Source organism: Phodopus roborovskii, unplaced genomic scaffold (assembly GCF_943737965.1).
Source record: "Phodopus roborovskii unplaced genomic scaffold, PHOROB, whole genome shotgun sequence".
NCBI classification, from domain to species: Eukaryota; Metazoa; Chordata; class Mammalia; order Rodentia; family Cricetidae; genus Phodopus; species Phodopus roborovskii.
This window is the reverse complement of record NW_026126407.1, coordinates 2,662,851-2,689,002: the sequence shown is the minus strand read 5'-3', so window position 1 is coordinate 2,689,002 and position 26,152 is coordinate 2,662,851. Positions and strand designations below refer to the sequence as shown.

General features: G+C 43.5%; 1 protein-coding gene and 2 pseudogenes across 1 annotated transcript; 2 read left to right on the top strand and 1 right to left on the bottom strand.

Moving 5' to 3' along the window:
- The first annotated feature begins 3,806 nt into the window (after positions 1-3,806).
- Positions 3,807-4,449, top strand: LOC127218807 (translationally-controlled tumor protein-like; annotated as a pseudogene).
- Positions 4,450-4,451: 2 nt separating this feature from the next.
- On the bottom strand, positions 4,452-5,700 carry LOC127218806 (V-type proton ATPase subunit D-like; annotated as a pseudogene).
- Positions 5,701-6,879: 1,179 nt separating this feature from the next.
- On the top strand, positions 6,880-18,207 carry Rnf135 (ring finger protein 135). The gene is made up of 5 exons (XM_051179810.1): positions 6,880-7,229; positions 9,449-9,595; positions 12,739-12,904; positions 15,265-15,342; positions 16,817-18,207. Exons 1-5 carry the CDS (start codon positions 6,882-6,884, stop codon positions 17,353-17,355), a joined length of 1,278 nt encoding a protein of 425 aa, XP_051035767.1. The 5' UTR covers positions 6,880-6,881; the 3' UTR covers positions 17,356-18,207.
- Positions 18,208-26,152: the final 7,945 nt, after the last annotated feature.

Below are 26,152 nucleotides of genomic sequence, written 5' to 3'. Positions count from 1 at the left end.
AGAGTCTGAGAATACTGTAGGCAACCTGGTAAGATATTGTCCCAAAGTTCCTAGGAGGGTCTGGAGGTATAGCTCAGTGGTAGGTTGTGTATTTGTGTTTTGTCAGGAATAATGGCGTGTTGACCAAGGGGAGGTACTGGGGTAAAAGTATTTACCAAACCAGGACAGATAGAAAATGATGAAATAAAATGCTGCAGGATAGACAGAGACTTGGAGAAATCTCAGAGAGAACTCCTTTGCTGCCAAAGGAAAAGGGGTTTCTCATAACAACTAAGGGGAGGCACCTGGTTGCATCTTCTGTGCTGGTTGTATATACGTCAATCCTTACCACTTAAACAAAATCATAATTGGTTTTTAATTTTTTCCCAAGAGGACTGGAGGGACAGTTCAGTGTTTAAGAGCACTTGCTGCATTGACAGAGGATTCTAGTTCCTGACATCCACATGGAGGCTCACAATGGTAACTCCAGTTCTGTATGATCCATCGCCCTCTTCTGTTCTGGCCTCCACAGGCATTGTATGCACAATGTGGGTCAAACACATACTTTTTTTTTTTCAAGACAGAATTTCTCTGCACATAGCTCTGGCTGTCCTGGAGCTCGATTTGTAGACTTGACTGGCCTTGAACTCAAAGAAATCTGCCTGCCTCCTTCTCCAGATACTGGGATTAAAGGGCTGACAATCTCAAAGAAAGATCTTAAAAAGTTCCTCAGAGGGGACTGGAGAGATGGCTCAGCTTTTAAGAGCACTGGCTACTCTTGCTAGAGGACCTGGGTTCAATTCCAGTACCCACATGGCAGCTCACAGCTGTCTGTAACTCCAATTATAGGGTATCTGATACCAATGCACATAAAATAAAAAGTTAAGTAAATTCCTTAAAAAAAAAACGCTCCTCATAAAACTCCATTTTTGTGCACATTTGAGAAGAAATAGAAACTGAGATAACGAGAAGATGATGCCATCTTCATTATCACAGTGGATGAAAGAAAACAGGCTAAAAAGTAATCTTGAGAACACAAGAAAAGTCACTTCACTATTTGTCTTACTTTTTATATTTAAAATGAGGAAGTCAGTAAGTTGGATGGCTCAGCAGTTAGGAGCACTTTCTGCTCTCCCAGAGGGTTTGAATTCCCAGCAACCACATTAGCCTGTGACTTCAACTCCGAGAGTGTGTGTGTGTGTGTGTGGGGGGGGGGTTGGGATCCATCTTCTCTGGCCTCCATGATCACACACATGTGCAAACGTTTAAAAAATAAGTTTAACCTTCAAGAAAAGAAGAATAAAATAGGGGAAGAGACACTGATTGTCGAAACCCAAAGTAAATTATAGTATTTGATCCCTTTCCAAGCGCAGTCCCTGCTGTTACGTATTGCAGCCTGCAGGGGGCAGCAAGCGGAAAGTGCTCAGGCTGCAGTGGGCAGTGGTGAGTAGCAACCAGCCACCTGAAAGAAATAGGGAGCAGGGAAGCCTTCCTCCCTCTCCAGAAAGTGACATTAAAGTTGAAAATTTCCAAACTGTGTAGAGATTAATCAAAGAGAAGGGGTAAGGAAAATGTATCAAGTTTAGGGAAGAAAATGCTCAAAGGCTTCAAGCTAGGAAAAGAGAACTTAAAGATTTTTATATGTCTGAAATGTGAAGAGAAACATGCCCAAGCTTCCTGTTTGGTGGTTTGTTTCTTCTCCTTTCAGGAAAAATGAAGAGAAGTACTGGATGTTCTCCGGTCTGTCCAACAGACTGAGATGGTTTTTACAAGATATATATGTATGTATGTATGTATACACACACACACACACACACACACACACACACACACACACACACACATATTCATTCTAAATGATAGAGTCTCATGTAGCCCAGGCTGGCCTTGTTTTCGTTTTTGAGACAGGGTCTCTATGTGGTCCTGCCTGTTCTTGAACTCACTATGTAGAGCAGGCTGGCCTCAAGCTTCCAGACATCTGCCTGTCTGTGCTGAAATTACAGACATGTGCTTTCATGTCTGGTGAGGTTCTCTGAATTTACTGTCTTTCTTTGAATTCCCCCAAAGAAGCAGCAATACAAATTCTGGATTTCTCTTTCCAGAATGAATCTCCCCGGGGAGATGGGTCCTCTTTAGCTGCTAAAACTCTTTGGATACATCTGCTACAGTACCTGCTAGAGGAGTAGTTCTCAACCTGTGGGTCTCAACCCCTTTGGCAAACCTCTATCCCCAAAACCTTTTCATTACGATTTATAATAGTACCAAAATTATAGTTATGAAGTAGTGACAAAAATAATTTTATGATTGGGGGTTGCTACAATATAAGGAACTGTATAAAAAGGTTGCAGCACTAGGAAGGCTGAGGACCACTGTAGAGCATGCATTAAGAGACACTCATTTGCCTTCATCAGATGAGTATCTCTTAATGCTCCTGGGGGGGGTGTCTACGTGAGGAAATGAGTAAAGGCATGACTTCCAGGCTGAAGGATCTCATCACCCAAAGGGGCAGTAAATAAGCAGTAATGCAGCTGATTACAAAGGGAGAGGTCATCTAGGTGGGTGTGTCCCTCAGAGCAGCAGAGGAGTGACAAGAAATCCCAGTGAGATACAGCATGTGGTCTGGCTTGGGTCCTAACATCTGTCTGGATCTCTCTGTCTTGGTCTCTGAGGCTACCTCTCTATCTTTATTATACTTATTTATTTTTAAGCAGAGCAAATGTAGTTTTGTTTTGTTTTTAAGAAAAAAAAATGAGGCAAGAATTCTCAAGAGTAGAAGTGGCCTCCAAGGCAAAAATACTGTTTCCCTCCTTTGTGTTAGTTATTATTATTGTATACCTGTGTGTATGTGTGAGAATGTCTGTGCAGCATATATGTTGTGAGAAGCGACCCTTTGCACCTTTCTGTGGGTTCCAGGATCAAATTCGTGTGTCATGCTTGCATTAAAAACACTTTACCTGGTGAGAACCCATCCTAATGTATATTTTTTGTTTTGTTTTTTTCAAGACAGGCTTCCTTTATAACAGCTCTGCCTTCTGGAACTCTCTGTAGACCAGGCTGGCCTCAAAATCACAGAGATCTGCCTGCCTCTGCTTCCCGAGTTCTGGGATTAAAGGCTTGCGCTTCCATCACCTGGCCCTATTTTATTCTTTGAGAGAAATTAATATGTACCCCAGGCTGGCCTCCAACTGACTGTGCAGCTAAGGATGACCTTGAACTTCTGGTCCTCTTCCCTCTACTGAGTACTGAGATCACAGGACTGTGGCACCTTGCTCAGTGCTGGAGGTCGAACCCAGGGCTTCAAGCACAAGGTGAAGACTCTACCATCTGCTTTATACCTCTAGCCCCACCCCACCCCCAACCCTTTTCAACTTGAACAACAGATGAATTTTATTTGACAGGCTGTTTTTAGTTAAAGTGGTAAATATTCTTCATAAATTCAATGAGCTCCATTAACTCCTCCAAATTTTCAAACATATTTCAAGCATGTAAGATAAAATCCTTCCAAAAATATTAGCCTGCCAAAGATGTATTGAAATGAACAAGGGCCTAATTTTTCCTTTCTGAATATATAATGTTAAACAAAAATACCTCTAAGTAGAAGCTTAACTGGTTAGGATTGAGATTCACTTGACAAGCCTTAGAAAAAGGTCTTTTTAGCTTTTCCATCTCTCTCCCTTGCCCCTGAGCACCTCTTGGGTTGCACTGCGCTTGCTCAGCTCTGTCAGGCTAGCGCTTCTGTCCCCAGCCGCCACCAGGACCATCTACCAGGACCTCATCAGCCATGACAAGCTGTTCTCTGACATCTAAAAGATCCTGGAGACCACGGACCGGCTGTGCCTGGAGGAAAAGGGCAAGATGGACAGTAGAACAGAGGGCAATATTGATGATGCACACATCAGTGGAAATGCTTCAGTCGAAGGCCCAGAGGGAGAAGGTATCGAAAGTGTTGATATTTATTGTCGTGAACCACCACTTACAAGAAACCAGCTTCACAAAAGAGACCCACAAAAAAGTACACCAAAAATTATATGAACGCACTCAAAGGCAAATGTGAAGAACAGAAACCTGAAAAAGTAAAGCCTTTTATGACTTGGGCTGCAGAGCAAATTAAGCACATCCTTGCTGATTTCAATAACTACCAGTTTGGGGTTTTTTTTTTTAATTGGTGAGAACATGAATCGAGATGGTATGGTTGCTCTCCTGGTCTCCGGTGAAGATGATGTGACTCCATTTATGAATTTCTGTAAGGATGGTTTAGAGACAGACAAATGTTAACAAATGGGATCTATCACCTGACATCATAACCGGCTGCTGCTTACCATCCATTCAACACTAGGACCTAGGACAAATGGGACTGAGTTCATCTTGAGCTTTTATTTTGATTATGATTTATCTGGGATGGAGACTTTCTTCCTTTATTTTTAAGAAAAAAACATGTGATGAAGGTTGTCTAAAAATAAAGTGGATTTAAATTTTTTTTGTTTTTAAAATCATTTTACTCTGTTCATAAGTCGCATTTAAATGGGCAGAGCTGCTTCCATTACAGACAGACTTATTGTGCAAAGAAAAATAAATGTAGAGCTAAGAAGACCACAGTAACACAACAGTGGCTGCGAAGTCTCAGACAACAGTGCCAAGGTTTGCAAGTGGGTAGAAACAAAGGCTGCCACCAAGAAACCACGAATGCTTGTAAGTACCAGTGAAGCTACTGTAAACAGAATCATATGACATTTTCACAGAGGAAATTATGTAAGTTACTGGACAAGTTTTACACATCTCATTCAACTGTGAGAAGTGGTTGCTGAATCATGATGTAGGAGAAATAGTCTCACAGGGCATCCTGATAAATCTTACAGCCGGGGGATTCTTGTGCCAAAATAAATACCCTCACATAACGAACCTACACACTGGGTTAAGATGGAGCTGGTGCTGGGTCTGACGAAGCAAAGGGGCCATTACTCCAACAGCAGGTCCTCGTCCTTCTCCTCAGCCAGCAGGTTGGTGGGCTCCATCACTTCTCCAGCTGCTCCCCGCTGCTCCAACTCCCTCTCGAATTTTTCCTTGATAATCTTTTTCTTCTCCTGTATTTTCTTTAACCTATAGAATTCTTCTCGCTCTCTCTCATCCAGCTCTGTGATGATATAGGCAAGGGTGCGTTCAATCTGGGGAATGATAACATGTTCAATGGCATTTTACACGCCTGTTTGTCATCTTACTGGCTTCATCCAGAATAACAAAGGAAGTCTGAAGTGAAGCCAGCTCCACCAGTAATTCCACGGCTTTGGCATAATTCCTCTTCAGTTTAGCCAGCTGTTCCCCACCTCTGGCTAAACCCGTCAGTTCATAGCTGTCAGTTCCTTCATGGTAATGTTCGAACACCGGTAGCATAACACCTGCTACATTGTCTTTTTTGGCTGGGATCATCACTTGTGCTTTATTTACATTTTGGATAACATAACTGTGGTGCTGAAGTCTCCTGCTGTGAACTTGGCCTCTGCCAATGAAAAGGCAGCTTCTCTCATCACTTCACCCATCAGCATTTTAGTCTCTATTATCTTCTTCCGAATCTGTCGAAATCGAAGAGTTAAGGCATCAGATTTTTTTCTTCAGGAGGTTTCGACCAGTCTGTGCCCCTTTTAATCAAGCTTTCATGATGGTCTGTGTCATTCGCGAAGGGTAGATTTCGATCCGGTCCTTGCCCGACATTCTGATGGCGACTGTTCGGGTAGGGCCCCAAGCTGGGCAATCGTGACTGCAACACGCTAGAACTGACTGCCCCAGAGCCTTTCTCCACGGGAGTCTGGATTTAAATTTTTAAAAGTGTTTTTTGGTATAACCTCAAAAATAAAAAAAAAAAAGTTAATTTTGTTTGTTCATTTGCTTGCTTATTTGCTTGGTTGTTTGTTTTTTCCTACTTATTAGGTTTTTTGTTTTGTTTTGTCTTTTGTTATTATTTTGAGACAGGGTTTCTTTGTGTAGTCCTGACTGTCTTGGAACTATCTCTGTAGATCAGGCTGGTCTCAAAGCTATAGAGATCCACCTGCCTCCGCCTTCTGAGTGCTGAGATTAAAGGAGTATGCCACCACTGACCGGACCAAAATAAAATATTTTTTAAAAAATCCAGTAAAAACCATGCTGGGAGATTATTAAAAATAATTTCTGGGGGCTGGAGAGATGGCTCAACTGTTTAGAACACGGACTGCTCTTCCAGAGGACAGGTGTGAAATTCCCAGTCACATGGCAGCTCACAACTGTCTGTAACTCCGGTTCCAGGGGACCCGACAAACACATGTGCAGGCAAAAAACCAATGCACATATTAAATAATAAATAAAGTTATAAAAAGTAGTCAGGCGGTGATGATGCATACCTTTAATCTCAGCACTTGGGAGGCTAGAGGCAGGCAGATCCCTGGGAGTTTGAGGCCAGCCTGGTCTAGAGAGCGAGTTCCAGGACAGCCAGGGAGGGATACACGCAGAGAAACCTTATCTCGAAAAGAAAAAACAGAAACAAAAATTCTGAATTCATCCTCACCTCAAATTACATCTATCTCAAAATACAAAGCAACTGAGGCTGCACCTATTCAATTTTTTGTTTGTTTGTTTTGTTTGCACAGATCTCAGGAAATAAATGCAACACTTACTGGGTACGACCCTAAAGTGAGTTCCTGAAGCGAACCCTCTTCATAGCTTAGGTTGTTGGGGTTGCATGTTGATGGATGGAGGAGTGGAAGCCAGAAGATTGAGAAGTGATTTTCCAGGCTGGAGGTCAGCTACCTAGCAACAACTCCAGCTAGCTGGGAAGACTGAGAGTGACTGGGCGGGGTATACGGTGGGCGGGGCGAAACTAGTAAAGTGGGTGGGGCAGAGTGGAGCCTTACTGGGCATCCTGGCCACCGCCCAGTATGGCGGCCTCAGGCCTAGGTACGTCGGTTCCTGTGTGGTTGAGCGAGGAGGACCTGGGCTGCATTATCTGCCGAGAGCTGCTGGATTGGCCGGCCACGCTACCCTGCGGCCACAGCTTCTGCCAGCGGTGCCTCAATGGCTTGTGGGTTACGCAGCGCGCGGGCATTGAGGGCCGCCCCTGGGCCTGCCCCACCTGCCGGGAGTGCCCCGAGGCGAAGCCAAAGCTGCGCAAGAACCTGCTGCTGCAGGACCTGGCGGACAAGTACCGCCGAGCGGCGCTCGAGCTCGAGGCTGGCCCCGAAACTGGGCCCGCGCCCGGGTCGCCGAGTCGTCCCATGCCGCCGCCGGTAGGAAGCCCACACCACTCTGGCAGCCCGCGTGCGCCCCCTTGGGCCTCTCCTGCTTTCCCGATCTCTTCTTCCGCTACGTGATTTTATCAATTTAATCTGTGTTAGGAAGAATCTTTGAGAAGTTCAGATTTGTATAAAGAAGTTGAAATGCTCAGCGTGGAGACCGCACGCCTGTAATCCCAGGATTTGGGAGGCTGAGACGGGCATGCCCCCCTTCAGCCAAAGCTACATAGTAAGGTCTGGTCACAAACAATAGTTAAAAATCTCACAATAGTTAAAAAATCTGAATCCCATTCAACCGAGTTGTGGTGCACCCTTGCATATTTCTATTTCCTGCTAGCCTTTCTGTGATGTCTGAAAAAATTTTAGTGTGGTAGAATATATGCATATGTGTGTTTTAATATATATATGTATGTGTGTGTGTGTGTGTGTGTGTGTGTATTCACCATAAATTTTGCCATTTTAACATTGTCTAATCCTATTTATTTATCGGGATGGGATTTAACTAGTGTAGACCAAGCTGGCCTTGAACCTGAAGTGAGTAATAATCTCTGCCTCCTTGTCTTTCCAAGTCTGGGATTACAGGTGTGAATCACTTGACCTCATAGAGCTCTGCTTGCTTGCCTCTGCTTCTCAAGAGGTGAGGTTAAAGGCATGTGCCACCATGACAGGCCAACCACTTGAACAATTTTTTTAGTGTACAGTTCGATGGCACTTGCCATATCTCCAATACTGTGCATCTGTCACCGCTGTTGCCAAAGTGATTTCATCACTGCAAATAGGACCTCTGTACCCACTAAGCAATAACACCTGATTCCCGTCCCTCCAGCCTCCTCACATGTCTCAACTACTGTATTCTTTTGAGCCACCAATCAGCTCCCAAATATGACACGGAAACTTCTTTGTTTGTTTTTCGAGACAGGTTTGTAGACCAGGCTGGCCTTGGACTCACTGAGCTCCACCTGCCTCTGCCTCCCAAGTGCTGGGATTAAAGGTTGGGTCACTGCTACTAGGCTTGACAGGGAGCCTTCTTATTAGTTGTGAACACTCAGCCTACCTTAGACTTGTTTCTGGCTAGCTCTTTAAATTAACCTGTTACTCTTCTTTTTACCTTTTGCCTCAAGCTTTTTACTTTTCTTTCCTTCTATTTATCTTGCTTTCCCTGCTTCTTTTGTCTAGCAGCTGGTAGCTGCCTGGCTTCTTGCCCTGGTATATACCTCTCTTTCTCCCTCATTACCTCCTCTCTCTCCCTTGTTCGCTCTCTCTCTTTCTATCTCTCTCTCCTGTCTCTCCCCCACTTTTTTAAAGATTTGTTTACTATGTACACAGTGTTCTGCCTGCATGAGAGAAGGAGGCACCAGATCTCATTACTGATGGTTTTGAGCCACCATGTGCTTGCTGGGAATTGAACTCAGGACCTCAGGGAAAGCAGCCAGTGCTCTTAACCTCTGAGCCATCTCTCTAGCCCATGTCTAACTTCTTTCATTCCCATAATATTTTCAGAGCTAATACATGTTGTAGCATGTATCAGAACACCCTTCCTTTAGGTGGCTGTCATGCCATCTATGTAGATATATCACTTTCTAATCAATTTATCTAGTAATGAACATTTCAATTATTTCTACATTTGACTATTATAACTACTGCTACAATGTACATTATCTTACAATTGAATTCCTATTTCCAATTTACTCTTTTCAGTTGGGGACTGATCTGAGGGCCTCAGATGTACCAGGCATGCATTCTCATCCAACCTCATTTAATTTTCTGTATAGTATTAGGTAAGAATCTAACTTCAAGAAGGGCATGGTGAGACATTCCTTTAATCCCAGCAGGGAGGCAGAGGCAGGCAGATCTTTGTGAGTTTCAAGCCAGCCTGATCTACTTACATAGCTCCAAATATAGCCAGGACTATGGAGAGACAACCTGTCTCAAAAACAAACAAAAGAATATAACTTCATTCATTGGTATAGGGATATACATTTCTAGTTAGTATTTGTTGAAAAGACTTCTTGCACCTTTAAGTAGTCTTGGCATTCTTGTAAAAAATTATTTCATGATATATCTGGAGATTTGTTTCTTGGCTCTCTCTTCGTTTCCATCACTCTAAATGTTTTCTTTCATGGTGCTACTTTGGCATGTATAGCTCCCTTTATTGAGTGGTGGTCCTGGGTGCTGTTTTTGGGACCCAGAAGCCCAGTTTCACTCTTTTAAAGGTGACAGTACAGAAAAGCACCACAGAAGAAGTCATCCAGGAGCTGACAGAACTGGTGCAGCGGCTGGTAGACGTTGTCAAGAGCCTTCAAACACCAAGACAGAGGTCGGGATCCAGACTGGACAGTGAACTAGGCATCCTGGGCATGGTAGGTTCACAGCTTCTAGCTGGAGCAGTATAACACATGGGATGCCACAGGTCTCATGCTTCTCTTTACTGCTAAATATGGGTGATTGGAAATCTAGCATGCTGGACATGAGTTAATGGAAGCTTCAAGTAGCCTGGGATCCATCCTTCCCACTCTACCGAGTCAACTCTCTAAAATCACCAAAAAGCTCTTGGTAAATTCCACAAATTTGAAAGTCCTTATCTTCAGTGACCTTTAAGTTATTAAAAAGATGTTTTTATCTTATGTGTATGGGTGTTTTGTCTGCATCAATATATATATGAGGTCAGAGAGGGTGTTGGACCCCCTGGAATAAAAGTTACAGATGAGTATGAGCCATCATGTAGGTGCTATGAAAAAACTCAGGTCATAGCAAGAGCAACAAATGTTCTTAACTGCCAAGTTAACTCTCCAGACCTAGTCAGTAACCTTTTAAAAAAATATTTCATTATTGTATGGAGGGAAGAGCTTGTGTGTATAGTGGGGAGTATGTGTGTGCAGAGGCGGGAGTGTGTGTGTGTGTGTGTGTGTGTGTGTGTGTATGTTGGGGTGGGTATGTGTTTGTAGGGGAGATCAGAGCATAACTTTCAGGAATCCATTCTCATCTTCCACTGTAGATCCCAGGGATCTAACTCAGGGTGAGAAGTTTGTGCAGCAAACACTTTTATGAGCTGAACCATCTTGCTAAGCCCCCTTTCTCCTTTTGAGATGAGATTTTGTTGTGCTGTCCAGTTTAGCTTTCAACATGAATTCATGGTACTCCTAAACCACCTCCTGAGTATCCCCACTGTGCTCAGTCTTCAGGCTGCTGTTATTTGCTTTTGTTTTATGTGACAGGATCGCTAGACTGGCCTTGAACTCAGAAAGTTGGCCTTGAACTCCTGATCCTCCTGCTTTCACTACTTTCTTAAATCTCAACTTTTCCTCTTGGGTTTCTCAAAACCATCACAGTTAAATGCTCCAGTCCTCTGGGGATTTTCCATTACAGTCTTGATCTCATTCTTCCAAATACTCAAACAAGAAGCATGGAGTCATGTCAATTCCTCTCCACTAACCTAACCCGCCTAGCAGTACAATGTAGTTCCAAGGCCAGCCGAAGTTATCTTCCAAATCTATTCTCTGAGCTCCTCTAGTCCAAGCCTGTGATGGATGATCTTTTGCCTGGATTGTCACCACAGCCCTGCAAATGTTCCACTCTATGTTAGTCGACTCTTTTCACACAGATATGACCATGTAACTCATCTGCTTGAAATACTCTGATGATGTTTGCTTAACCAGAGATAATCAGTCAGGTTTTGAAAATAAAAAGGCTGTTTTAGCTCTCTGCTTACAGGAGCCCAGGAGCAATGACAGAAACATGTAGTGTGCAGAATCTCACAACCTCATGGCTGGGGAGTAGAGGAGAGGTAGAGGAAAGGAGTGGCTCATGGCCCCAATGGCTCAAAGAGCTTACTATGCTCCACCTCCTAAAGATTCCATCAACCCAGTTATGGCATCCTGGGAATTAAGCATTACTAGATGGCCTTTGGGGAGCCATGTATGATCCAAACTATGGCAGTGACTGTCTTTTTGGGATTAAGACCCTAGCAAACCATATGGGATCCCATGCCTCTGTCCTTTCCTGACCACAGCCCTTCTGACCTCCTGGCTCTGTGTGCTCTAACCACCCAAGCCCAGTCAGTTCCTGTAGGATATCTTGCTTCTTCCCACTATGGAATGCCTTTCACCACATTTGCTTCCATTATTCATCACCTAGGGAATGACTACACCTCTGCCATGCCCTAAATCAGCACTCTCTGAGAGAGAAGCCTTCACTGATTGCTTTGAATGAGTCAAATTCCCTATCAGATTCCTTATGCCTTTTGTTTATTTATTTTTATCAGTGATTACAGCTACAATTTTCTGACTTGTGCAGTCAGAGGCTAGGCAGGGTCTCTCCCTGAACTTGGGGCAAGACACAGTGATGTTACTGTGATCTTGGAACTGGGGTTACAAGTGTGTCAGGGCTGGGGGAATGAGATTACTGTGACTGGCCTCACTCCAGGTTCAGTGAGAGACTCTGTCTCCAGGGAATAAGGTAGAGAGTGGTAGAGCAGAAAACCTGATATTCTTTTCTGTGTGTACACATACCACACACATTCTCTCTCTCTCTCTCTCTCTCCCCACATACACATAACAACAACAACAAAAATAACAGAAATGGATCTTATAGACTGGGGATTTGGTTTAGTAGTCAAGTTCATGTACAAGGCTCTGGATTTGATCCCTAGCACCATAAAAAAATACATTAATAAATTATAAATCTTGTGCAAAAAGAAGAGAGATGGCTCAGTAGTTAAAAGCACTTGCTGCTTTTCCAGAGGACCTGGGTTGATCTACAGAACAAGTTCCAGGACAGCCAGGGCTACACAGAAAAACCCTGTCTTGAAAAAAAGAAAAAAAATTGTGGGAAAAAAAATGCTGAAACATCATGCCTTTTGTTTTATTTGAGACAGAGTCTTACTCTGTAGCCCAGGTTAATGTTAACCTCATAACAGTCCTCTTGCTTCAAGGCTCTTTCTTAATTTTGTTTTTAAGATTCATTCAGAGCTGGGCGGTGTTGTCACAAGCCTTTAATCCCAGCACTTAGGAGACAGAGGCAGGTGGATCTCTGTGAGTTCGAGATCAGCCTGGTCTACAAGAGCTAGGACAGGCTCCAAAGCTACAGGGAAACCCTGTCTCGAAACACACACACACACACACACACACACACACACACACACACACACACACGATTTATTCAGAACTTTTAAGTGCTTGCATTACAAGCATGAGCTACCACATCCTGCTAGGGAATATTATTTGTTTGTTTGTTTGTTTGTTTGTTTTTATGTGTATGGTTGTTTTACCTGCTTGTATGTCTGTGCCCACATGCATGGCTGGTGCCTGCGGAGGTTGCAATGTGGGTCCTGGAAGGGCAGCCATTGCCCTTAATCATGGAGCCATCTCTCCAGCCCCTGGTTTTGTTTTTAAAAGCCTGATTAGACTTAAATGAAAAGAAGACTATAGATGGAAGGCTGCCCTTGAGCATATTTGATGAGTTCCATAGTTGGCTTTCATTCACTTGTTTCCTCATTCATCAATAGGCTTCTCCCTCGGAGGAGAAACATTCCTTGAGTTCTCCAAAGCTAGTAATGTCCAGTGCCTCTGAGAGGAAGATTCAAGAGATTCTCCAAAACCTAGAAGAAATTCAGAAAACACTGGAAGGGAGTGTCACATGGAAAGAAGCTGCTCCTGGAGAACAAGTTCAGGGTGAGCTGATGCCACTTAGTTGAGCAGGACTGACTGATTACGGAAGTTGGGTGGGAATGGCCCAGTGCCCCTGTCTTGTTCTTTGAGGACAGGACCCAGACCACGGCTGCTTTTCACTGTGGTGGTGTAAGTTGAGTAGGAGTGGGCTGAGGTATGGTCCTGGCTGTGTACATTTGGGGCATTTTCTGTATCATAGACCCTGAGTAAAGCAAACTCACATTTTTTAAGACTTGTGAACCCGGATCCTAGGTTATGGCTCATCTTTGTTTTTTCCCAGAGGAGTCTGGAAATAGGCTGATTTGGACTTTTTGTTTTCATTTTTACTTACATATGTGGTGATGGTGGTGGGCATGTGCCTGCTCGGCTCACATGTGTAGGGAAGTCAGCTCAGGATGTTGGGCTAAGCAAGAGGTGTTTTACCAGCTGAATCATCTCTGGCCCCTGCTTTCATTGTTTTAGATTTATTTCCTGTGTGTGGGTGTTTGTGTTGTTATTTAAAAGGTGGAGAGAGAGAGAGATAGACATGAACAAGCTCACTTGGAGGGTTTTCCTTTATTGGGGGGAATGGAATGGAAAAGGAGGGAGGGGAGAGGGGAGAAAGAGAGAGAAACAGACACAGAGAGAAAGATGGGAGGTGGGCAGGTCCCTTTTAAAAAGTAACATAGTGAATGTGCACAGGAGGTGCTCTTAGTGGCTGCAGCTGAGGGTGAATCCTGTCAGAACCTCAAAGACAGGGCAGTACAGATGCCTGAATACTAACAGTTTACCTGCTGTATATCTGTGCAGCATGTGTATGTCTAGTGCCCTCAAAGGTCAGAAGAGGGCGAGAACATCAGATCCCTGGGGTTGGAGTTAGGGATGGCTGAGAGCATATGGATGCTGGGGCCCAAACCAAGGTCTTCAACAAGAGCAGCAAGCACTCGTAACTGCTGAGTCTTCTCTCCAGCTCCTGACCAGCCCCTGTTCTCAGTTTGAGGTCTCTTTATGTTGCCCAGGCTGTCCTCAAACTCCTTAAATTTGCTTTATTCTGCAAATTAAGGGTTGGAGTGACAGCTTGGTGCTCAAATCATTTGTTGCACAAGTGTGAGGATTGGAGTTTGGATCCCTGGAACCCTTATAAATGCCAGGTGGTTGTAGAGGCTCATCTGTAATTCCAGTTTGGGAAGGAAGAGATAAGAGATCCCCAGAGCAAGCTGGCTAGCAAGGCTGACCAGACAGACAAGCTCTGGGTTTGACTGAGAGACCTTATCTCAATGAATAAGGTGAAAGAGTGATTGAGGGTGATTCTCAATACCACTATGAAGCCTTCACATACACCCATGCACACACACATGCACAAGCACCTCCACATGCAAAAATTTACATATACACATGCACACATCTCACATACACAAATGAAAAAAAAAAGATCCAAGTGGAAGATTTCACCTTTGCCATGCTGTAGGTTTTCCCTTACTTTCTCTCTCCATGCCTCCCCATGGTCATTATGGTCTAGCATATATAATTGCTTAAGTTAATTAAAGTTTGGCCAAATGGTGATGATGCACACCTTTAATCCCAGCCCTTGGGAGGCAGATGCAGTCGGATCTCTGTGAATTCAAGGCCAGCCTGTTCTATAGAGTGAGTTCCAGGACAACCAAGGCTATACAGAGAAGCCCTGTGTCAAAACAAAGCAAGAAAAACCAATTCAACTTTGGAACATGAAGAGGGAGTTGGAGGTGTCAGTAGTTGACATGAACCTTACATTGGTTCAGGTTATCTGGCTTAGATAATAATAGTTTAGTGTGTTAAAGTATGGAGGTTGTGAGTATTCCTGATATGAGGGTGCTACAATCTCCTGGAACTATATTAATTTATTTGATAAATATACATAAAAAGCTTTCTGTCTCTGGGGTTCAATGGGTCTTAATGCTTAAAACATAGAGATGAACAAGATCTCTGCTAGCAGTTGGACAGTGGTGGTGCACACCTTTAACCCCAGCACTCAAGAGGCAGAGGCAGGCGGATCTCTGTGACTTTGAGATCAGCCTGGTCTACAAGAGCTAGTTCCAGAACAGCCTCCAAAGCCACAGAGAAACCCTGTCTGGAAAAAAAACAAAACAAAAATAAACAAACAAACAAAAGATCTCTGCTAGCAAGGAGTTTGGGGTTTTGTGGGGGAAACAGTTAAAAAAAAAAAAAGTTCCACAGTGATATATTTGGTCTGAAATGTGGTATCAGTATCAGTTACAATCCAGACACCTAGAAATGTGCTAATGAGAAAAAATGCCAGCCTGTGCCCATATCATGACAGTTGGATACCTTCAGTTTGCCTTTTGCTAATGGAGCTTCCTCCTCCCAATTATTCTTTTAATTCCTAGAAATGCCATCTTCTTCCTTATGCCAGCTGCCTGACCAAAGGTGTCCTGTACCCAGGAAATCTTCTCAGTTTGCCCTATGTAAGTATGAGGTCCACTTAAACATACCTTACTAGGGATGGGATATAACTCAGTAGATTAGTCAGGCAGTGGTGGTGCATGCCTTCAATGCCAGCACTAGGAAGGCTGGAGCAGGTGATGCTCAGTGAGTTTAAGCCTGGCCTGATCTGTAGAATTAGTTCTAGGACAACCAAGGCTACACAGAGCAGCCCTGTCTTGAAAAACAAAACAACAACAAAATAACTCAATAGACAGAGTACTTTCCCAGCATGCACAAAGCCTAGGTTCAGCCCCCAGCACTGCATAAAGCAGGTGTGGTGATGCATGCTTGTGATCCTAGAACTTGGGAGGTAGAGGCAGGGGGTCAGTGTTTCAAGATTATCCTTAGCTGCATGATTTGAGGCCAGCCTGGGCTACATGAGACTCAGTCTGGTAAAAAAAAAAAATAAATAAAACTACTTATATATGGGGCTGGAGAAATGTCTCAGTGGTTAAAACCACAGTCTGCTTTTCCAGAGGATCCAGGTTCAATTCCCAGCACCCACATGGCAGCTCACAACTGTCTGTAATTCCAGTTTCAAGGGATCTGATACCTTCACACCAATGCACATAAAATAAATAAATAAACAACCAAAAAGCCTTATGTATATGCAGTATGGAGGGATTTCAGGAATGTGCTGTGCTCATCTCCTTGCTGTGGGACCTAATCTTTGACTTTATACTTTTGGATGTGTTTTCTTCTGGACTAGGTTCCTTGATATGGAGAGTTTAATATAAAGGCAAAGAGGATTTGAGAGTCCCAAATTCCAGGCTCAGCTAGGTCCTTGAGCACTTAGATCCGAAGCACATCCATGCTGGCATCATCAGTTACAGCTGCCTGTTTATTTCTCTACTTACACAGGTGCTGACTTGTCCCAGGCTAGATGGGTCCTTCAGAACATGTGCACCCTGGAGCCCTGATTTTGACTCCAGCAACTCCGTTAGATAGCTGTGCCAGCCCAGACAACCTACCTCTTAGGGCCTCCATTCTCTCATCTTTGCAAGGGTAGAATTGCCTTATGTGTGCATGAGAGATCAGAAGGGAGGGAGAGGAAGAAATGTTTGGAGTAGAGAAGACATGATATTCAGATATTAGCACTTAACATAGCAAACAACCCTCCAAAAAATGCTACTTTTTGCTATTGAGTGAAAGACTTCCAGCATGGATGGTCATAAACAGACTACCCTTAACTGGAGGGAAGGTCCAGTGGTTATGAGCACTGGCTGCTCTTCCAGAGGACCCAGGTTTGGTTCCCAGCACCCTCTTGGTGTCTCATTATTGTCTGGAACTAGTCCTAGAGGATCTAATACACTCTCCTTGGCTTTGTGGTAACTGCATGTGTTCCCATATATGCACATGCACATGTATGCACATACATACAGGCAAAACACTCACACACACAAGTGTAAAAAATAACTGACTGTCTATGTTCTTTTGGTGTTTATTTCTCCCCAGGGGCCATCAGTCCAACCTTCGACTTGGGGAGCCTCTCCTGTAACCTGGAGGTTTCTAACAGTTGCCGGAGAGTGACTGTGTCTCATTGTCATCAGCCCTATCTTTGGAGCCCTGAGAGATTTTTAATTAGCCAGGTCTTGTGTTCCCAGGCTCTCTCTTCTGGTCGGAAGTACTGGGAAGTGGACACTAGGAACTGCAACCACTGGGCTGTTGGGGTGGCTTCGTGGAGCATGAAGCGGAACCAGATGCTGGGAAGGACTAAAGATTCTTGGTGCATAGAGTGGAAAGGGCCTGGCCAGTTCTCTGCTTGGGCCATGGAGAAGAAAACTGACCTTCACTTAGGTCGCCCTGAGGTTGTGGGCGTGTGGCTGGACCTTGAGCTGGGGAAGCTTGCCTTCTACTCAGTCTCTGACCAAGAGACGCTTCTGTATGAATGTGAGGTCTCTGTCTCCTCCCCGCTGCACCCTGCATTCTGGCTATATGGCTTAAGTCCTGGAAACTACCTGGAAATAAAGCAGGTAACCATGGGGTTAGAATAGTGGCTTCCTAGACTCTCTGTTTAGGGGCAACTAGAGAATTCATTCCACTTAAGGAAACTGGATATGGTAGTACATGTCTGTAACCCTAGCACTTGGGAAGTGGAGGCAGGAGGATCACTGCAAGTTTTAGGCCAGCCTGGTCAGCAAAATCAAGGCCACCTTAGATTACATGATATGACTCCACTCACTTCTGAAGTTATTCTTTTTTGTGTGGGACAAGATAAACTAAACAGGATTGAGCGCTTTGAACCTTGGGCATTTCAGAGAAAGAGCTGGCCTGGAAAGAGATCCTGAAGCTGATCTCTAAGGCCTCAGAATAGCCTGCCTATGGGCTAGAGAGATGGCTCAAAGGTTGGGAGCACTGACTGCTCTGCCAGAGATCCTGAGTTCAATTCCCAGCAACCACATGGTGGCTCAGAACCACCTATAAAGAGATCTCTTGCCCTCTTCTAGCTTGTAGGAATACATGAAGGCAGACTGTTGTATGCATAATAATAAAACAAATAAATCTTTAAAGGAAAAAATAGCCTGCCTAATAAGAGTGACTTTGGACCATTGTCTTTCACTTAGGCCTCATCTGGGACTGTTGGTTCAATCAGCCTGTGGCCAGCAAGTCACACTTATATGACTGACACTCCCCCCCCTTGAAAGCCCAATGCCACAGCATAGCTAGATAAATATCCCTAGCTAGCATACACTATATATGTCCCCCTGTACCACTGTTGGGAGGGTGGAGCACTGTTCAATGACTAGTGAGAAGGGAGCCTTCCTGGACCCTACCTTGTGTGTCTTTGCTATTATTCTTTTTATTGTTTAGCCTTTCAATGTAATAAACTAAAAGCATGAGTGTCACAGCTGTGCTGAGTTCAGTTTGTCCTTGTAATGATCTTGGAAGCAGATAGTGACCATGAGGACCCACAAGAAACAGGATATATGTTATTTAGCAATTGCTGTGTAATAGTATTTCCTTTAATTTAGTGGTTTAAAACAATACACAGCTGGGGTGTGACTTAGTGGTAGAGCCTTTACTCTGCATCGCCAAAGTCCTAGCTTCTATCCTCAGTCTTCCCTGCTGCCGGAGCCAGCCACCTGAGTTCAGGATGGCCACCTGAACTTAATTAATGATGGCCGTTATCCAGTGCAATCACGTTGAGTTTTTTTTTTTTTTTTTTTTTGTTTTTGTTTTTTGAGACAATCTCTCTCTATATCCCTGACTGTCCTGGATCTCACTCTGTAGACCAGGCTGGTCTTGGAACTCACAGAGATCTGCCTGTCTCTGCCTCCTGAGTGCTGGGATCAAAGGTGTGCACCACTACTGCCTGCCTTCTTCAATATTTATTATCTGTATCTGTTGAAATCGCTACAGTGAGCCAACCATGGGTAAAAATACTTAGAAAACAGGCATGGTGGCATACACCTTTAATCCCAGCAGGCAGAGGCAGGTGGATCTCTGAGTTCAAGGCCAGCCTGGCCTGCAGAGTGAGTTCTAGGACAGTTGGGACTGTTACACAGAGAAAAACCTATCTCAAAAAACAGTAACGTGGGGGCTGGAGAGATGGCTTAGGGGTTAAGAGCAGTGACTGCTCTTCCAGAGGTCCTGAGTTCAATTCCCAGCAACCACATGGTGGCTCACAACCATCTGCAATGAGTTCTGGTGCCCTCTTCTGACCTGCAGTCTGTATACATAATAAAAATAAATCTAAAAAAAGAAAAAAAATTAAAAAAAAAAAAAACAGTAACGGGCTGGAGAGATGGCTTAGCAATTAAGAGCAGCCAGGCATTGTGGCATACACCTTTAGTTCCAGCACTCGGGAGGCAGAGGCAGGAGGATATCTGTGAGTTCAAGGCCAGCCTGGCCTGCAGAGTGAGTTCCAATACTGGCTGTATAGCTACTGAGAAACCCTGTCTCAAAAAAACAAAACAAAATAAATAAATAAATAAAAATAAATAAATAACAACAACAAATTTCTTCAGGCATCACCTGAAGAAATTATTTAATCTCAAGTGTCATAAGTGAATACAAAAAAAATGTGATCAGGTTATATGCAAACTTCATGAATCGCCCATGAAAAACTTGAGAATCCAACAATATTGGTATGTGAGAGAAGTCCTAGAACCAACTCTGTCTATATTGAATGACATATGTATGTATAGTTATTTTTCATTACTATCTAGGGGTATATTTAATTTTGATAATTTTTTTCAGGAATAATTAAAAAGTATCAAATTACTATGTGTTAATTTTTGTTTTTGTTTTTCACAAAAATCCTGTGACCTACACAGTTTTGAGAATCATTGGTTGGAATATCTAAGTTAGTAAAAAATTTTAATGGCATAAGGAGATTAAAAATTAGTGTTTATAGTGTTGTAGGCAAGCTAATCACTTTGCCCTTGGGAAGATGGTGAAGTCAGCATCTGAAAAGTTTCTTCCACAGGCTAGTGGTGACCCATGTCTTTAATCCCAACACTTGGGAGGCAGAGACAGGGAGATCTTTGCAAGTTCAAGGCCAGCCTGGTCTACAGAGTGAGTTCCAGGATAGTCAGGGCTGCATACAGAAATCCTGTCTAGAGTAAACAAAACAAAAAAGTCTTACCCAACATAGTTATGAACAAGTCCCTTTGAACTAGTGATTGTGCTGAGTGATATGTCTTAAAGCCAAACCAAGCAGAGACTTTGTTGTCTAGGGACTGACCCTTGGTACATAAAACCACAGTTCTCATCTTAAAGGGAATAAGAGATAGTTTATTCTGAAGCCATTTGAGTGACCATAGCCAGGGAGCACAGATTTAGGTTATCCCAGATACCCCATGTTCCAATGTGGAAGCAGTTTTTGTAGTTTTACAGGAAGAGAAAGTCATAAATCAAGGCAAGTTTAAAATACATTGTTGGACATGTAGGAGACACAGGTATGTAGGAATGGCAGAAGCTTTTCTATGGGTCAAGATGCTATCTGATGGTATTCTTAGCTTTTGGATTGGTAGAAACTATTTGCCTGTAGGCCAATAGATTCTAACAGCCTTAATCTATTGTCATAAGATGTTAGTTCTAACCAGCGGGGTGAGGGGACAAGGAATGGCTGTTCCAGAGACTAGAACTTAGCCCAAGATAAGTAGCCTCTGGACCTGCAACATCCCAATGTCTCCACAGTTCTGAACTTCTAATCAGCCAGTTGGTCTCTGCAGACACGGATTGCTTTTAGGAGCTTTCCTTCCTGGGGCCATGTAGAGAACATGGAGGTTTGAACACTGAATCAAGACAGACTTTGCTGAAAGCTTAGAGATCATTTAGCAGCCACCAAGGCATTGGACTTTTTTGCTCCATCAGAACAGCATGGTAGGAAAAGTAGCAAGCCTTCTTTTTCAAGGACAGAAATAAAGAAAGGGATCCCCACAGGCTCCTAGTGGAGCAAGACTACACTCCCAGTTAGTTGAGAGGCTGAGGCAGGAGGATGGCACCCATTTAGGTTATAGAGCATGTTCAGGCCCAGCCTGGACAATGTGGTGAAGCTCTGCTTCCAAAACAGGAAGGGTGACAGAGGAGGTTAGGGCTATAACTCAGTAGTGGAACACTTAGCATGTGGAAAACCCTGTGCCAATCCCCAACACTAAGAAGGGGTGAGGAGAAAAACCATGAAGACAAGGTAAAGAGATGATAGATAATTCTTGGGGTTTAGCTTGAGAGCCCAAGATAGATGGGTCTGAAGGGTGGGATTGAAGCCAACAGTTTTATTTGGCTGCTTGCCCAGGCCAGTGAGGAACTTCAGAATCATAGATGAAGCCCTAGTCTGACTTAATTTCAGTCACCTTCCTGGCACGCCATCTCTTTTACCCAGCATGCCTGTCTACTAGCCTGGGATGTTGCACCCTCCTGGGTGTTGCAAGTTCTCCCTTTGATAGGCACAAAAGACAGATCCTCTTATCTCTAGGCAGAGCCCTTTGCTCTCACTTCTCAATGGTCTCTGCAGGGCAGTGGCATAAGGCTGCCTTGTAAAAAGGAATGCTTCCTATTAGCACACTGGAGTAAAATCCCAACAGTGCCTTCTACCTGCCAATATGCCCTCTCAGCTTCACCCGGTCTATTTGATACACTCTAAAAAAAAAAAAAAAAAAAAAAAAAAAAAAAATCTGTGATAACCCATGGTAGTGTTCACTGCCAATGATGACTTTTTCCTTGTGTGTTGTTGTGTATGTTATCATAGGGTTTGATCTTCAGACTCTGCGAGGTACACAGAAGTTACTTCCCTCAACTGGGTGTGATGGCATATAGCCCTGGAAGGTAAGGGAAGAGGCAGGCAGAAGTCAAGGCCAGCCTAATCCATATATTGAATTCCAGGACTTCCAGGACTACATAGACCCTGTCTTCAAAACAAAACAAAACAAAGTTACTTCACTCAGAATTTATTTTATATTCAATATTTAAACATCATTTACCATGTACCAAGCTGTATTCTTAGGGATTTCTCATTATATAGGTATAGCACAAATAATAAAAATCCAGAGACAGATGTTGGGGTTAAAGCTGAAGATCAGAGAAGCAAAGTGGCCACACACTAGAAAGTTCTCACCTCTACCAATGCTTGCCTTCTGCCTATACTGCATCTGTCTCCACCAAACCTCAGATTGCAATAAGTTCCTATCCCCTCTGGCTTATATTCCTCTCTCCACCCAGTCCCCAGACAGATCACTCCTGTCTCCACCTCCCCAGTGCAAGGATTAAAGGCATGTCATCCTGAGTGCTGATATCAAAGGTGTGAGCTCTGTTTCTCTTTTAGATGGATTCACTCTTCATGTAGCCCAGGGTGGGCTTGAACTCACAGAGATCCATCTGCTTCTGTCTCCTGAGTGCTGGGATTAAAATTGTGTACCACCACTGCCTGGCTTCTATGGCTGTGGCTAGCTTTGCACTCTGATCTTCAGTAAGCTTTATTAGATCATAAACAAAATAGCACCACATGTAGGATAATTAATATTCATAGCAATCTCATGTTAATATGTCCTGCTGTTGTTTCTGTTTGGCATGGGTGGCAACAAAGAGGCCAAATAATTTGACTAATAATGCTCAGAAGTAATTGGTTGATGTTCAGAACCAAGCAGGGGAACTCTGAATTCCCCCGCACTTAACTATGATCCAAGCTATCTTTAGGAGAAAGTCTGAGTGACCTCTGGTGGACATTTGTTAACATCATGAAAAGGACATAAGACTCAAGGCCAGCCATGAGGACCAGATTGGCTCAAGGACAGGGAGAGAGAAGAAACACATCAGGTGCCAGATTCTCTTTTGTCCCCTCTAACCAAGTTCTGGCCTTGGTTAGTATTCATCCATAAATACTGCCAGCTGAAATTGCTTGGTGTCACTTCCTTCCTATGGGTCTAGGTCTCTTTTTTTGTTATGTTTGAGACCATATGGTGCTCAGGCTGATCTTAAACTCACAATCCTCAAGCTTCAGCCTCTTGAGTACTGTGATTATACCACCTTCAGTTTGGATTGGTTTATTTTATCTATTTTATGTGTGTGGGTTGTTTCACCAGCATGTATGTCTGTGTTGTGTGTGTTGTGTATGCACGCTGAATGCTTCAGAGGCCAGAAGAGGCCACCAGATCCTCTGAAACTGGAATTACAGGCAGCTGTGAGCCACCATATGGGTTCTGGGAATCAAACCTGGGTCTCTGGAAGAATAGACAGTGCTCTTAACTGCTGAGCCATTTCTGCAGCCCCTCTGCTTGAATTTTAAAGTAAGTGTTATTTAAAAAGTGAAGTAACATCATCAGTGTCCTCCCAAATCAACTTTTCTCCCTACATCGCTGCTTAGCATACCTTTTCCCTTGATAAACAAATGTAAAAGCTTTTTAGCCAGCCCACATCTCCAATACTGTCAAGGCCTGTCCTTTTGAACCCTGCAGAATTAGAATTAACATTGCTTACTATCAACTGCTGTGGTGCAGAGAACTGAGGTCACTACCCTCTATGAAAAGTTGCTTGAGATTCAGTTGCCTAAAGTGTTTGCTCTTCTTCAAGAGGCCTTTGTGATTAACAATCTGGTATTTGTGTGCCTTTTAAATTTATTTTATTTATTCTGTACACAGTGTTCTGTCTGCATGTTTGCCTGCATGCCAGAAGAGGGACTCAAAATCTCATTATAGATGGTTGTGAGCCACAATATGGTGGGTTGGGAATTGAACTCAGGACCTCCATGAAAAGTAACCAGCTTAACCTCTGAGCCATCTCTCCAGCCCCTGTAACATTTTTTAAAGAAAAGTTTTGGTTAATGCATGTCTTTACTACCAGTACTTCGGAGGCAGAAGCAGGTGAATTTCTGAGTTCAAGGCCAGCCTGGCCTACAGAGCAAGTTCTAGGAAGGTCAGAGCTATAGAGAAACCCTGTGGGTGTGAGGGCAACACAGAGTCTCCAACTTAATATGATTTGTCTTAAATTTTTCTTTGTCCCTTTCTCCCTCCTTCCCTCCCTCCCTCCCTCCCTTCCTTCTTCCCTCCCTCCTTCCTTCTTTCCTTCCTTTCTATTTTTGTTTTTTTGCTTTGTTTTTGAGACAAGGTCCCTTTATATAGTCCTGGCTGTCTATAGAACTCACTGTGTAGACGAGGATGACCTCAAACTCAGAGATCTGTCTGCTTCTACCTCCTGAGTACTGGGATTAAAGTTATGTACCACCACTCCCAGCTATATTTTTTAAAAAATCTGTAATAGTGTCAATTGTTTCTGTTTTGGATAAGATCAAGTATATCATGGTACCCAAGTGATAATGTGGTTAGTAGAATGTATTTCAAGATTTTGAATTTTTGGCATATTTTTGGGCGTGTAATATTCAAGCCTGCAGCAGCAAGTCTCTCTCAGCTCTATGATTGAGAAGATACACAACTGTTACTAAAAATGGCACTTGGTAGGTTAGATGTATTAGATATATTAGATGTATTAGCTATATTTCCATCAGGAAATAGCAGAGCATCTGTAGATTACTTTATGAGATTGCTCGAAAAAATTCTGCAAGGAAGGGTCTGAAGTCTTTATTTGGCAGAGGAAACAGGCATGGAGAGGTGACATGAGCCTCTAGAGTCCTATGATCTTATATGCAGCCACCCTCCTAGGGACATCTCCCTGTGAGTAAGAGGCATGTCCTTCCCATATCACCTCTTTGTCATACCACAGAGTGGGGTTTTGTTGTTTGTTTGTTTGTTTGAGATAGTAGCCCAGGTTGGCTTCCAACTCATGATCTCACTTCAATTATTTGAGTACCGGGATGGTATGGTGTATACCACCACACCTGCCTTCCCAGACAATTTTCAGAAAGGATTTCCTTTTCTCTATATATCTATATTCATATCTATATCAGACAAATAAGAGGGTGAACTACAGTAGTGAACATAAGGCATTTGTCTTCATGCTCATGAAGAACTGTTTGTGGGATTTTATGATCCTGGTGCTGCCTGAGATCAGTAGGGCATATCCTAGTCTTTGTCACAAATGCTAGACATGGCAAAGCAGTGCATTTTTCTTTACAACCACCTAGGAGGAAGGCATCACTATCACTGCCATGCCATATAAGAATAAATAGGCTCAAGGAAGTAAATGAACTTATTCAGGATCACATATCTATTGGGTGATGGAGTCTGGATAGAAACCCAGAAAATTGCTCAGCATTTCTGAGCACATAACTTATAAATATTATATCCACATTTGAATTCCTTTAAATTAATTTCATATATGTGTAATATATGTATACTTTTTGGTATGTGTGCTACAGAGTCTCCTGTAGCCTGACTGGCATGAACTTTCTCTATGCAGATGAGGATCTCTTGGACTGCTTAACCCTCCTGGCCACACTTTTTCAGGTGCATAACACCAAGCCTGTTTAGGTCTCTTCCTATAGCTCAGGCTGGCCCCAAACTCATGGCAATCCATCTGCTTCAGCCTCCCACATACTGGGAACTGTCATACCCTGCTCTCTCTCTCTCTCTCTCTCTCTCTCTCTCTCTCTCTCTCTCTCTCTCTCTCATATACATACATACATATATATATGCATATATATATATGCATATATATATTTTAAAAAGTGGAAGTTTGAGATAGGGTCTCTCCTCATAGCCCTGACTGTCCTGGAACTCACTATGTAGACCAGGCTGGCCCAGACAGAACTCACAGAGATTCAGGGCTGTCCTCTGACCTCCACACGCTCACCACTGAAGGCATTCAAACACATACATCATACTCAAATATGCAAAATAATACGATTTGAAAAACAAACTAGCAAATAAACAGGGTGATGGGCTCTGGGGAGTACACACACCTGGGAGCCAGTCACCTTGTTCAATAAATCATTCTGAAAGCCAGGTGGGCAGGTCACTTGCCCTCTTGGACCTTATTGTTTAGTGAGAGGATTGCCCGCTCCGAGTCACGACCAAACTCCTGTTGTGGACAAAGATCTTCTGTTCTTATTCTGTAAAACAAGTGGGATCTGGTCCTGGGGAGATGGCTCAGAGGTTAAGAGCCCTGGCTGCTCTTCCAGAGGTCCTGAGGTTAATTCCCTGTACTGGGATCTGGTGTCCTTGGGAGAGCACCTGTATACATAAAACAAACAAACAACACTAATTTGCTTAAAAAACAAAATAAGTGGAATCTGACTATGGAATCTGCCACTTAACATGTCTGGCAGTGTCCTGAGTGCGACAACACTTACCGGGTTTTGCGCTACCGTCAGCCTGCAAGCGAGGGCGCTGTTCCTGCCACGAGAACGTTCGCGTTCCGAAAGCGCGTGTCCCTTGCCGCACGCCGTCGTCCTTGCCG